This window comes from Talpa occidentalis, unplaced genomic scaffold (genome assembly GCF_014898055.3).
Source record: "Talpa occidentalis isolate TD23 unplaced genomic scaffold, MPIMG_talOcc4v2.1 talOcc4.10, whole genome shotgun sequence".
NCBI classification, from domain to species: domain Eukaryota; kingdom Metazoa; phylum Chordata; class Mammalia; order Eulipotyphla; family Talpidae; genus Talpa; species Talpa occidentalis.
The window spans coordinates 18,079,445-18,092,822 of NW_023600993.1; the positions used below are offsets into that span (position 1 = coordinate 18,079,445).

General features: G+C 43.2%; 1 protein-coding gene across 6 annotated transcripts in view; it reads right to left on the minus strand.

The window, feature by feature from the left end:
* The window catches only part of THRB (thyroid hormone receptor beta), a 309,616-nt gene that overhangs the window by 87,274 nt on the left and 208,964 nt on the right, over nt 1-13,378 (minus strand). For 5 of the 6 annotated variants that reach the window (XM_054692808.1, XM_054692803.1, XM_054692799.1 and 2 more), the window contains exon 3: nt 832-895. The exons of the other annotated variant lie outside the window; for it this stretch is intronic. In XM_054692808.1, coding sequence (XP_054548783.1) covers nt 832-853 — 22 coding nt within the window. In that variant the 5' untranslated portion in view covers nt 854-895. The remainder of the gene's footprint in view (nt 1-831; nt 896-13,378) is intronic. 6 annotated transcript variants of the gene reach the window in all.

The window sequence follows — 13,378 nt, forward strand, 5'->3', positions numbered from 1 at the left end:
TAGTAACCAAAGGACAGTGACGGGCCTGGTGCTTGGCTGGAAGGTAGAGGGCTGAAGTTGTCAACTGACAGTCATGGGTTGATTCCAGTCAGCAGACATATTTGGACTGGTCCTTGAGACCTTAATATTCCTGTAAATTAACAGGAATATCAAAGTAAATGCTAACATTTACAAATATGGACATTTCATTTAAAATCTGGATTTCCAACTTGCATATTCGAATGTTGTCAGTGATTGACTAGAGTGGAGGAATGGTTTCTTCTCTTCAGACAGAACCTAGTTCTCCAGTTTTGTTTATTGCTTTTCCTTACTCCCAACCTGCTTTGCAACCACTGCTCAGTGAATTGCAGAAGGAATTCGTGCTAATGCAACCTCAGGTTCCTCGGGGGTCATCTGTCTCTCCTTTTCTCTTGTTAAGAGTTTCTCCAGCTCACATTACCTTTTATGATCTGACTCTACTGCCAAATGGACTAAACAGCCCACTTTTGGGAAGATGCCCTGACTTGATGGTCTCTAAGTATGCAGAGTTGTTTATTACATTGTTCAGAATGTCATGTAAACAGCATCAAGGATGGTTTTAGGATGGCTAAAAACTAGCCTTTCACTGAAATGGTCATTTTCTCTGTATCATGTTTGTGATGATGATCATCTCAGAGTTTCTGAAGTCAGGAACATTTTCAAGGATGTATTCACAGTGTGTATTTGCATTAATGACACTTGTTGGTTTGGAAATAATTTTAAGATTCTCAGGTCTTTTAGGAACCCTGTATTTCTCTTTAAGTGGAACAAAATTGGAGACACACAAAGAAAATTAAAAAAATATATAGATACCTGTCATACTGTTGGGAGTCATAGGTTAGTAATCATTCTGGACCCTTTTTTTCACTGACATCTCCTACAAAGAAAAAAAGACAAGAAAAAAATGCCACAGGTTATGATTGGCATTTCTATAACGTTTTTGTTCCAAATGATATCACAAACATTCATTAGTGTGGGGAAATTGAAGCATAGGTGGGTTATGTGATAAGTGTAAGTTTATAAGACCTTTTATCTCAGGGTTCCTTCTATCAATATGCCTTTACAATAATATTTTATTCAATATCACACATCTATTTTCTATTTGTCCATCTCAAGTGTAAAGAAAACTACCAGTACAGTGACTTGCTGTTTTCCTCACAAGTGGCTTAGCTGTACCACCTTCTTTAATTGGGACCCTTGCTGTCAAAATGTGGTCTCTGGACCAGTGGTTTCAGCATCACCTGGGAGCTAGTTAGAAAAAGAAACTTGGGTCCTTTCTCAATCGTGTTCAATCCTGCATTTGGACAAGATCCACAGGTGATCCATGTGCACTTCAAGGTCTTGGATACATTGCTCTAGAGAGTGTAATCCACATCCTCATCTTTCTCTTTGTGACTTTCTCTCAGTCAGCCCTGACCTCTTCTCCCTCACCACTCATCCAAGAGCAACAGACAGACTTGGTCCCCAGATGAGGGATGGAGGCACTGTGGGCATCAGTGAGCTGAGGTGCGCCCACTGAGGGAAGGATGTTGAAAGGTACACAAAGTTGGATGACCCAGAATGGCTGATGTACACAGGGCAGAGTCCTTCAGAACACTGCGGGGAACAGATTGGGGCTAGGTATCTTTTTCTAGAGGTGGCTTCTACATTCAGGGGTAGATAGGGGCAGTAAAGAGTCCTAGGAATAGCACTGAAGTCCAAGGCATGGGCCTGGGGGTGAATGCTGTCACATACTAGCTGTGGGATCATGATGGTCATTTCAAAGCACAGGAATGTCAATTTCTTCATGTGTAAATAATATTTGTTCTACTTATTTCCCAGGTCTGATGATTCTGAGGTTTAAAGATAATATGAATGAAAGTACTGGGTAAACCATAATGTTTTCTGCATATGAAAGTCACTGGATGTGGAAGGAAACATCTTAGTGTTAAATAACTCCTTGGAGAAGAGGAAGTGTGCAGATTATGTTCACAGCAGGGATGTCTATATGGCCATTATTGCCTGTGTCCACATCTAATACTACAGCACTGAATTCATGCCTGGATCATAGTTCTTATCATACCTGGGATAAATATGTGTTTATATGGCTGCCTTTCCCACTAGACTGTGATTGCTTTATGGCAGGGATAATGTTGTTACCATTTTTATATCATCCATGTTGACCAGAGTGTCAGATAGACCGTATGGTTATAGAGGTATCGAGACACCCTAAGATGAGAGCACAGATCGTTCCTATAGGATTGAGTGTCCAGACTCTTGTTCTTCCTAGATACTCATCTGCAGTTAGCCTCCACCTTGCAGTCCATGGAAGCTGCCATGTTTTCACATGACGTTGCTCTTGAATGTTGTGGAGAGAATGAGGAACTTGGCTCAACCTGGGTTAACCACAATGCTCTACCTTTGGTCAAAATGATTCAAGAATGGAGGTGGGCTAATAAGATGTTTTTCAGGATGTTTGCAGAGAAGAAGAGATAGAGGAATGGAGGATAAGAAAGGGAGGGGAAGAAGGCTATTTAGTCCCTTTTTGTTGGCAGGATTTATCAGAAGTTAAAATCCTAAAACTGCTTGAGGCTATGTTTCCCTCAGCCTCTGGGGAAAAGCCTGTCTGAAGGTAAGAAAGAGGATCAAGTTGACATTCACAGAGCACCTGAGGTGTAATGAGAATGCTATGGCCTCAAACCTCACTTTGAGTTCTCCTTGGGCCAAGCCGTGCCTTTTCTTCCCTCTAAGGGTTTGGCTCCTCCATACTTCCTCAGCAGAACAGTCTCAATTTTGTGTAATCTGGTTCAAGTCATGTTTCTGACACTTGCAATTAAAAGGCTCCTGACTGATAATACTGATACGGAAATATAACATTTATATAAATGTGCCAGAACAGTTCTCTATCCCTTTAAAATCAATAAGCAACTATAAACCAGAGACACACTAGAAGGGTGGGGGGAGGGATTAGTGTCAAAATAAGGGGGGTGGGAATTGTATGGGGAATATAACCAAGATGAAAATGCATACATTGTGCAAAAATGAAAAAATGATGTAAAAATATATAAAATAAAATAAAAAATCATCTCAAAGGTATAACAATGGTATGTTATGTTCTTGCTTAACCATTTATTTAAAAAATGTTTTTGTTTACAAATTTCAAGCAAATAGACATAAGAACTCAAGAAAAGTAGCATATGTGAAGCAGAAAGTATCCAGGAACAGAAAAAGAACTTATTAAGGTTTTAAAAATATTGTTCTCACCCCAAGAGTTAGTACTTATTTTCCTTTTAGTACAATTTCCCCACAATAGTACTCTAGTACTTTACTATTACTATAGCATTATTTGTATATTAGCATTACTATAACTTTAGTACTTCACTGTCACTAATGCTATATGACTATAGCATCAATCATATATTAATATTTTACCAGCACTATTGCTACTAGCATTAGTATAGAGTTAACTGTACATTAACGTTACTATGACTATAATACTCTACCATTCCTCTAGCACTAATATATTACCATAATATAGTACTTTGCTATTGCATTACAATTCCCATTAGGGTTATTATAGTATTAATAAAATATCAGTGTTACTATTACTACAGTACTTTATTATTTGGTAGCATTTAGTATTATTTAGTTCAATTTTCTTTCAAAGTGCTTTAGTGTTCTATAAAATAATTCCAGGAAAGTGTCTCACAATATCCGGAGTAAGTTATGTCCAGGGCCCCATTATTGGTTATCCAGACACAGTGTGAGTGTCAGGAGAGTACCCTGTGCTGAGGAGGGTTGCAGAGAAGGTCCTCTCCAGAGCCATGGCAGAAACTCGGGATTCACTCACTAGTCATGGGGTCATAGGAGCAAACCAAGTCCAAAGAGCTTACAAATAATGAAAATTGAGTCTTTTCTTACTTCTCAGGGAAAAAAACAAACACAGCAATAGGCTTCCCTGGAAGGTAGAGTGGGGAGGACCAGGCTGTGGCAGTTAGAAGGGGCGGCGGCTGATCAAGGGTTGACAACCATATCTTGGTCCCAGAGGGCCGAGTGACAGGTCTGCAAGTTGTCCCTTCAGACAGGCCCCCTTGCTCATGGGTGGGTGAGAGCCTTCAGTTAGGCTGGGGAGGGTGTAGCGGTGGCAGCCCCTCCGTGCTGAAGGCCTTTAACAGCTTCAACATGTCAGCACCAATTGATGGAGAGAATGACATTCAGTTCAGTTTCCTTGGTGAGTTACTGGAGTGGAAAACATTCCTTTTACATGAATCATTCATTTATTTGGTTGGTTAGGGAGGCTTCTGCTCAGGCAATGTTTCAGGCTTTGTCTAAATATATTACACCAGCCTGTCCACACGGGGCTTGGACTCTAAGAGAGGGTGAGAATCATGCTAAAAAATTACAAAAGTGTAAATAGATTTCACTTGAAGTGTCTCTTCAAAGCAGACTTGGACACAAAAGCATGAGAGGTCATTTCTACCTGGGGCTACCTGGAAAGGTTTCCCAGTGCAGGTGATCCTGGGTCCTGAGGCTTTGCTTTTCAATAGGCTCTGCTTTTCACTCCTTAGCTCATGATTTAGTGTTTTATTTTTATGCTTGTGCTTCTGAGGTACAGGGACTACTCTGCAAAAAATGAGTCTTGTATGGAAAAATTGGGTAAATCCTTTACATTATGCAGGTTATAAGGAGGGGTGCAATAAGTCTGAATCTTTAAAGATTTGCAGTGGCTATGAAGTGAAAGCAGGGTTGGCAGAGAACTCCAGCAAGTCTGGAGGAAATGAAGTGGGTTAGCAGGGGCTGGTGGCAGTGGAGGTGATGAGAGGGCAAGGGACTCAAGTGACATTGAGGAGGATGAAGTCAGACACAGTGATGATTGTGATATAAGCATTTAATGCTGGGATAAACATTTAAAGCTGGGATGCAAATAGATTAAGACTGGAAGCTTTCAGCCCTTTAGGAATTTACAATCCATTTTACAAGCTGGCTCAGAGGCGGAGGCCATTGGCAAGTTGCAGCTAAAAATATAAGCCACAGATGTGTGTGCCAAGAATTACTCAGGACTGAGACTTCCTCTGCCCCCTCCATCTAGACTTAGTCCAATCCGTGTCCCTTGGGTGACACTCTGCTGGGAAGACTGGAAAAATGTGCATTAACCTCTCAAACATATAAAACACAAATGTTGGAAAAGCTGTTACTGAGCACTCTGAAGTTGACTAAATGGAATTATTATCAACCTGTAGAAAATCGGCCTGGGAATTTGGAGCGACATTGAGCTCTAAGAACTCCAAGTCCATCTTGGGTTGTGTGCACAGACACACAACCTCCAGGACCACATTTGGGCTGCTACATTTTGAGAGGAAGTTGCATGTAGAATGTCCAGGTTGATGGAAATCACGTGTTGAGAAAATGTGGACAGAAACCTAGAAAACGGAGGAGTCACATGAAGGTTCCATGGTGGTCTTCATGTGTCTGTGAGCACACTGATAGACAGAGGGCACGGGGAGCCATGCTGCTGGGGAAGCTGAGGGGCAGGAGCTTCCACTGCCCTACCTTAGGTCGAAGAAGATGCCCACATCTTGGAGGGATGAGTGCACAGAGTAGCACACTTTTCTGACCTTGGACTGATCTTTGTTCTCAGGACATATAAACCTCTTTTGAGAATACCAGTGTCCTTCACCTGCAAACAAAGCAGGTGCCATGCATGATAGGGTCCCAGGGTCACGTTATTGGTGTGTTCCCTGCCCCTCTTAAATTCTCTGTAAAGCTTCATTTCTTTAGCTTAGTGGATCTCAGCTCTTTGGGGTGTGTGTGGTCTACTCAAGCATATTTAAAGATTTATTTATTTATTCATACAAGTACTGGGTATAGTCAGAAGTGCGGGAGGGTGAGAGGATTCACCAGAGCTAGAGCGGGAAACACAACAGGCAGAGTGACAAAATACACTGCTGAGGGGAGCAGCGGGCCCAGCAGGAGAGGTCTGTCGTGCCATGTGGGACACTCGCCGGCAGCCGGGGATTGAACTGGAGCTGCAGAGGCTGCGGGCAACTTCGCAGCCCAGTGTTCAACCGCTGCGCCACCAGGGGAGGCCGTACTCAAGGATCTTAATGAAAGTTAAGTTTGAAGGACAAGCTAGCAATTGTGTGAATATTTTCAGGAGAGTTGCAGAAAGCACACACAATCCATCTGCGGATGCAATGTTCAACTTTGGCTACAGACTTTGATCATTATTAAAAAGCTAAAGCTCATGGAAAAGTCATAAAATGATATAAATATAATCTAGTGAATAGCATGAAAAGGAGATAAGAGAATCATTTCTGGTCAGGGGCTAAGTGAACAGGACTGACAAGCAGCAGATCCCTTCATGGGTAGAAGAAGTATGGGTTTCTGAGAAGCATGCTAGAGGCCGAAGAGAAATCCATCCCTTCAAGGGTTGGGCCTCGGCTGCCCTATTCATGCCATCAGAACCAACCCCAGCTCTGGATCACTCCAGATCATTTATTCATAGCTCCTGCCCCTAGAGGACTTAGGTAAAGAACCAACCTGTAATTTAGGGGCAGAAGTGCCAAACAAGACTGAAGATGTGTTTGGAGACACAGAGGAGAGTGTGATTAATTTTTTCTGTATGAGGTAATCTCATGGTGACATTTGATCTCGGCTTTGAAAAATAAGGCAGGATTTTTCCCAGGCAGGGGATGAAAAGTGTAGCTCATGCACTACAAAAGAGCAAAAGATACAGCATCTTAGCACAGGGTAGGTGATATGAGGTGGGACAGGGCAGGAAGCAGCCAGTGATGAGGTGGCGAATGTGTGTGACGACCAGATAGTGAAGGGTCTGGAGAGGTTTACTGTAGAATTTGGACTTTATCCTGTGGGAAATAAGGAGCCATGGAAGGTCCTTAAGGGAGTGATGGGACTTGAGAGGGATAACTGTTGTCTTAGGAAGAGGACTCCTCAGGAGGCTAACATCCCTCCCTGCCGTGGCACCTCTTTGCTAAACTGGGGATCATTGCTATTTTCCTGTGTTACTGTTCAAGCTCATGCAGCCAGACTAGGGTCAGAAAGAACTAACTCCACTGTTCCATTTTGTAAAAGGCCAGTGCATTTGTGCTCATACTGTGCACTTTGCCCCCACCCCACCTACTTATTTTCCTTACAGAAATCACATCTTAGGGAACTGCAAACTGTTAAAATCACCCTTCAACAAATCTTTCCATACAGACAAGTGAGTCATTGCTTATAAGTCCTGTGTTCAATTAAAATGAAACACTGCACCCCCTCGTGTCTCTGCAGCAATGTTTTCTAAGGAAGGTGTCTGTGATCCTTTCAAGGTCATCTCTCTCGTTTCCTTGACCTTGGCTCTCTCAGGAGGAGGAAGGAAACTATGACTGTGTAAGCTCACAGTTCTGCTGTGAGGGAACACTGAGATTTAATAGGGCTGATCTGTTTATATGTCAGCAGGAGCTCCATGGGCAGCCCAAGGAAGCCCAAGAAGGGGCTGGGGTGGGTGGGGTAACTTTCACAGGCAGATATCTTGGTTCAATTGAAAAGGCCAGTTGCTCAAGTTTGGTTATTAGAGACTCTATCCTGAGACTGTTAACCCAGGGAAGGGCTCTCAGAGGAGGACAGGTCTCCCCTTCTCCTGGCATTCAGTAAACATGGGTGCTCTAGGCTTCCAAAATAGAAAGGCTTTAGAGGTCACCATGATATAAGTGGAGGGCATGGCTTGAGGATGTGTCTTCAAGTTGTGTCTACATAGCGACTTCCTTTACCGTTTATTTATTGTGGGGCTTGGGGCAGTCTCTTGCCCCACCGTGTACCCACCATGACTGTCTGGCATCTGGAAACACAGGTGGGTGAAGGTGAATGGCTGACCCTCAGAGTGGCTGCACCCATGCTTGGGCGGGGGGCGGGCAGTGAGGTAGGGGATCTCCAATACACATCTCTTGCCTGACTTTGAAATGTACTCCTCTATCTCCTGGAGTTTCCCCTTCTTTCTCTCTGTCCCTCATAGGGAAGGACCATTTACATTCAAACCTTTGACCTGAATATTTTTAAGAACAAATTCAATGCCAGGTGTGGGGAAAAGACTTCAGGACTGAGGGACACTTTGGGTGGTTTTGAGTCTCAGCTCTGAAGTTAGGGCATCTTGGACGGATGCCTTAAGTCTCCAAGCCTCGTTTGTAAAGTGAAATCATGATCCCCACTCTTTAGGGTTACAGTGAGGACCAAGGGAATTTGAAATTTCTTTGTAAATTTAAAAGTAGGACACTAATGTAAGGTATTGAAAGATTTCTTCACTATTGTACTCACTATATTTATGGTCTACTCATTTCTTGGCCAGCATCCAAATTCCTAGGGTGTGGGAAGCTGGGACAGGTATCTGGCCTTCACTTTGAGGTGTTCTGAGGTAGGTTAAATACTCATCACAGCACAGAGCTCCCCACTGAAGCCCCATTACCACAGAGATAAAACATGTGGAATTTCTCCTCTCTTCTACCATTGCTGTCTTCCCAGTCTGAATTTTACCTTTTGAGAACTGCTTTCTCTTTTTTTTTTTTTAAGCACAATTTCTTAATTTTTTTTTTATTTTTTACATCATTGTTCATTTTTAAACAACATGTGCTTCCCCCACCCCCTCAGGTGTAGTCTCCATAGAGTTTCCTTCACCAATGCACCCATGCACCATCACTTCAAGAAATGCTTTCTCTTTTACCTCTTGTGAAATTTTTTCTCTTTTAAAGTTACCTTTCAAGTTCATTTAAATTTGTTATGGTTGGGTACACAGACTAATCTGTCCCCAATTCTATAGTAGCCTAAATGCAGCCTTAGTTATCCTTCCCTGAGGTTTTGAATTTTTATAGTAACTGTAGGATCCAATGAAGTGACTATGTAATGGCTGAATTTCTGATAATCATAATAACTCAAATAGAAGAGAACTGAGGCAAGATGTATTCAAATCATATTGTACTGCGACCTGTCTTATCCACCTTGTAAAACTAGCCCTATTTGGGACTATAGCATTGAAAAATCAGTAAGAGAAGAAAAAATTAAAAAGTCAGCACAGCTAGACTGGGGGTGGAGTTCTTTAAAAATGAACATAAAACTCTAAATTAGTTAATAAAAATATAAGAAAATGGTAGTAGTTTTGTCCTGTGCAGCAGGGAGAACTCTCCTGCTGGGTATGGTGGGTGACTAGGGCCCCACATGAGAGATATTAGCAAATGACTATTGAGTGGCAAAGCTATAATTTTCATTTCAGATTTTCAGTAGTCACTGTAAGTGTTTTGCCTTTAAGGAGGGAGATAATATAACCAGGATCTGGGGTTGAAACTGAGCTTAATTTTGCTGTGGCTGACTTTTTTTTTTTGTTCTTGGTAAGATGATTAACCTTTATTTCCATCCCACCCACACCTTTTAATTCAAGTTCAACAAGCTCTTTTGGAGGCTCATGTCTACCCTTCATTTTAGCCCATGTCCAGGCCAAGTCATTCTTCCCTTCTTTGTGTCTTCCCTCTCTTTTTTCATCTTTCTTCTAGGCAAAGCCATCTTGGCAGGGAAAGAGCATGGCCCCTGCAAGCACCAGGAGAAAGACACAGAGGATGTGCAGTCAGGAGTCATGTGCTCCCATGGGGATAAGGTCATCCACCTGAACAGGTGAAAAAGCATCAGGTGCGTGACACAGGGTGTGGGGGCAGCCTGGGCACCGTGCTTTCCGAGGAGGTCCAGGTCATCAGCGATGGGTTTCTTGGGGACACAGTGAACTTTGAAACAAGCAAAAGAGCCCGCTGTGAATGCAAGACTATCTGCTACCAATAACTTATTGTCATGCTGCATGAAACTTGGAATAATTTCTAGTCATAAAATGTAGGGACAGAAGAGCAGAACAGATTTAGCTAGTAAAAGTTTTACGAGGCCAACTCTGGAAGGATCACCTTGATCCCTGCTGTTTATGGCATATTTTCCTCATAGCAGCCCTTCTCTACAGGTGGACTATCATCTCTGAGTGCTTTTAAGAAACGGAAGCTGGTCTCTTAAGAGAAAGCAGATGGGTGGTGTGTGAAATGTCTGACACAGCAGGAGAAACAACTTCCACAGATGCCCTGTTGGCCAAATCAAGCTTAAAACTGACTCTACTGACACCTGGTGGAGAGGAGGGAAGCTTCTCTGTGCCAGAGAAAAGAAAGTGCAAGGGCGTGCGTGCATGTACATATGCTTGTATGTACACACACATGTATGTACACGTGCACACACATGCCCGCATGTCTGCACGTGCATTCTTATGTACATGCATGTATATCCTTGTGCACATGTGCTTGCGTGTGCATGTATGATTTTTTTTTTGTGTGTGTGTGTTTTGAAGAGACAGGAAACACATTCATCATGTCTGGGGAATGAAATAACTCCTGAGGAATGAGGGAACACACAGAGCCACCAGATGTCTGAATATACCATCGTGGTTAGGTGACTCACTGAGACACATGCAGGAAAAAAAAACAAACAAGAATGTAGAAATAAAACATTAGAATGAAAGTTAATGATTTATTATTGCTTTTTTAAAAGTGTTTGATGATGACTAAAACAATAACAACAAACAAGAACTCACTGGCTCTCCCCCAAGGCTGGACAGCTTAGTGAGAAAAGACTCCACTACTTGTGCCTCCACACTAGGGAGGTCTCATCTCCGCCCTAGGGAGAGGGTGTCTCCCAGTTCCAGCTTGCGCTCTGCTGCCCTGGAATCGGCAGTGAGCTCCTTGCAGATATTAACCCTGGGATAAAAAGAATAATCTTCCTAAGAAGGTGATAGGGAGATTGCTTTGCCCCTAAAATTCCTTGAAGATGAAAAGAAAATTCTCCTAATAAATGTAGTCATAATTGTTTACTATTTTTTCAAAGAGAAAGGATGGGTGGAGGAGGGGAGGGCACTCCAGAGTTCCTACAGAAACACATTACACAAGCTTCCACCTTCAGCTGGGTCTTGCCTGATACTGCTTGACAATGGTCCTTATGGCCAACGTTATGGGCAAATTCAACGGTTTGCCACGAAATGTTCTGCAACATGTGCAGAATGTGCACATCCTGGATTTTGGCTTTTAACCATCTGTTTTAAAGGTGATTTTCGGGAATGCGCCATAGCAAATATTAGTTCACATGAATTGGTTATGTTTAAGTCATGAAGAAAGGGTGGCAGCACTAAATGAGAATTTGGGGTATTTTAAAAAAAATCTCAGGAACCTTGGTTAAAGGATTGAGTCAGGGAACTGGGTGGGTAGATCTAGAAAGAAGGGTAGGAAAGGAAGTCCCTGAAAGATGTATGGAGTTATAGTTTCCTTATAGCTTTTTTTCCTCTGACCTTTAAGTCGAATTTAAAATGTATGTTTCCTTCAATGTGCTGGTTTAGTTGCATGATAATGGCCAGAAAGCGTTGCAAGTAAATGTCTTTCTATATATCTAATAGATTTCCAACTTTCTCAGTTCACGCTCCCTTAATGTTTCAGCAATATTTTCAGGGACCTCAGGTCAAAATAAATATTTAGTTGTCCTATTTATTAAGCAATTAGGTCTAAACAGCCTAATAGTAGGATTTGCATAGTGTCTGACAGTTTTTGCTATATTTCTCTCAAAAATTAAAAATAGTACATTGTGATTACTTGGTGTGTGGTGGCACTCACAGGTGCCTTGGTACAGAGTTTGAGAACTAGGGTTCTAATAGTTTGGGGAAAAATTCAAGAGTGTGGTTTACATGACCTCCTTTCACCCCCCACTCTTTTTGACACCATGATTACATAATCTGGAATTTTCAGTTTCATAATGCTGAGTCAGTTCGGCCTTCTTCTGTGGAACAGAGAATAAGAGACGGAGATGCAGAGTCAAGACTCCAGGAATTTACGCCAGTTTTGGGAGTGATATTTGACCATTATTCAATAGTGTTTTCTGAGCCCCTAAGGCATGGGGAGTTTGTGATGAAGCATCTAAAAAGTAAAAGAGGGCCTCCCCTGGTGGCACAGCAGTTGAGCGCTGGGCTGCGAAGCTGCCCGAAGCCTCTGCAGCACCAGTTCTATCCCTGGCTGCCGGCGAGGGTTCCACATGGTGCGACAGACCTCTTCTGCTGCGCCTGCTGCTACCCTCAGCAGTGTATTTTGTCCGTCTGCCTGTTCTGTTCCCTGATCTGGCTCTGGTGAATTCTCTCACCCTCCCGCGCTTCTGACTGTACCCAGTGCTTGCATAAATAAACAAATAAATCTTAAAAAAAGAAAAAAGTAAAAGAACACAGTCTTTGCATCCTCTAAGAAACAGGATGCAGTCAGACATGCTACCCCTGGAAGATACATAAATGGAGTCTAAGAGCAGCTGAGAAGCTGGCCAGATACTAAGTCCTTAGGTTAAAGTTTGACAAGCGAGTCCCAGATGTTAAACATGCCAGGATCCTTGTGTCAGTCTCTCAACAGATTTATAGATAGCTGTCGACTGCTTTTCCATCCTGCTCTGTTTTGGATTTGGATGTAGCACTGCAATGTCACCTATGAACTTAGCCAGTATTCTCCAATGTTGGTGAGCACCTGGAGTGCCTGGTAAACTAGATGTCTGGGCTCTACCCACAGGGTTTCTGGATTAGCCAGTCTGGAGGGGGAGGGGCCTGAGAGTTTGGGTCAGGTAACCTGATGGTACTTTCAAGGGCCACATGTTGGGAGCATTTAGGAACCTGCTAGCGGATCAAGGCCATGTCTTGGTAGGCTACACTTGACACTGGGTGGGTGTCCCCACTTCTCCAGTCCTGACCAGCACACAGCCAGCATGGAACATGAGCAGTGAAAAGCCCACCAACGCACCGGGTTCTGTAGGAGAACAGCTATTTCTCAGATGGTCACTTACATCTTAAATGGGCGCCCTTGAATTTGAGATACGCAAATTCCATGGTAATCAAGTGACATTGAGACACAATGTGTGAGGAGTTTTTACACTTTCTGAGAGGCGGGCTATGCGCTCTGCTTGCTTGTGAGTGAGGGCCATGACCACAGAGGCGGCACAAAGAGTGGGTCTTAATCTCAGGGAAGGGGTTCCCAGCAAAATCATCTGAGGAGTCTTGCTCACCCTCCCCAGGGCTGGGCCTGCTCGTGTGTACCTAGAAAAGTCTCCCCAGCTGGTTCTGTTGAGAATCTCTGTTCCAGAGAGAAACTCTTGAGCATGAACACAAGGGGAATGGGTGGGGAATGTGGGGAATGGGTCAGCCTCCTGTCCCCCAGGTGTCCCTAAAGTTGTTCACCTGCTCCGAGTCACACGCATGGTCTGGAGTCACAGACCCAACCCTGCTGTTATGTCCTGTTTGATCTCCCCAGGCCTCTAGAGAACTCCCTTCTCTGGCTCTGGCTACTCTTCCTTGGGT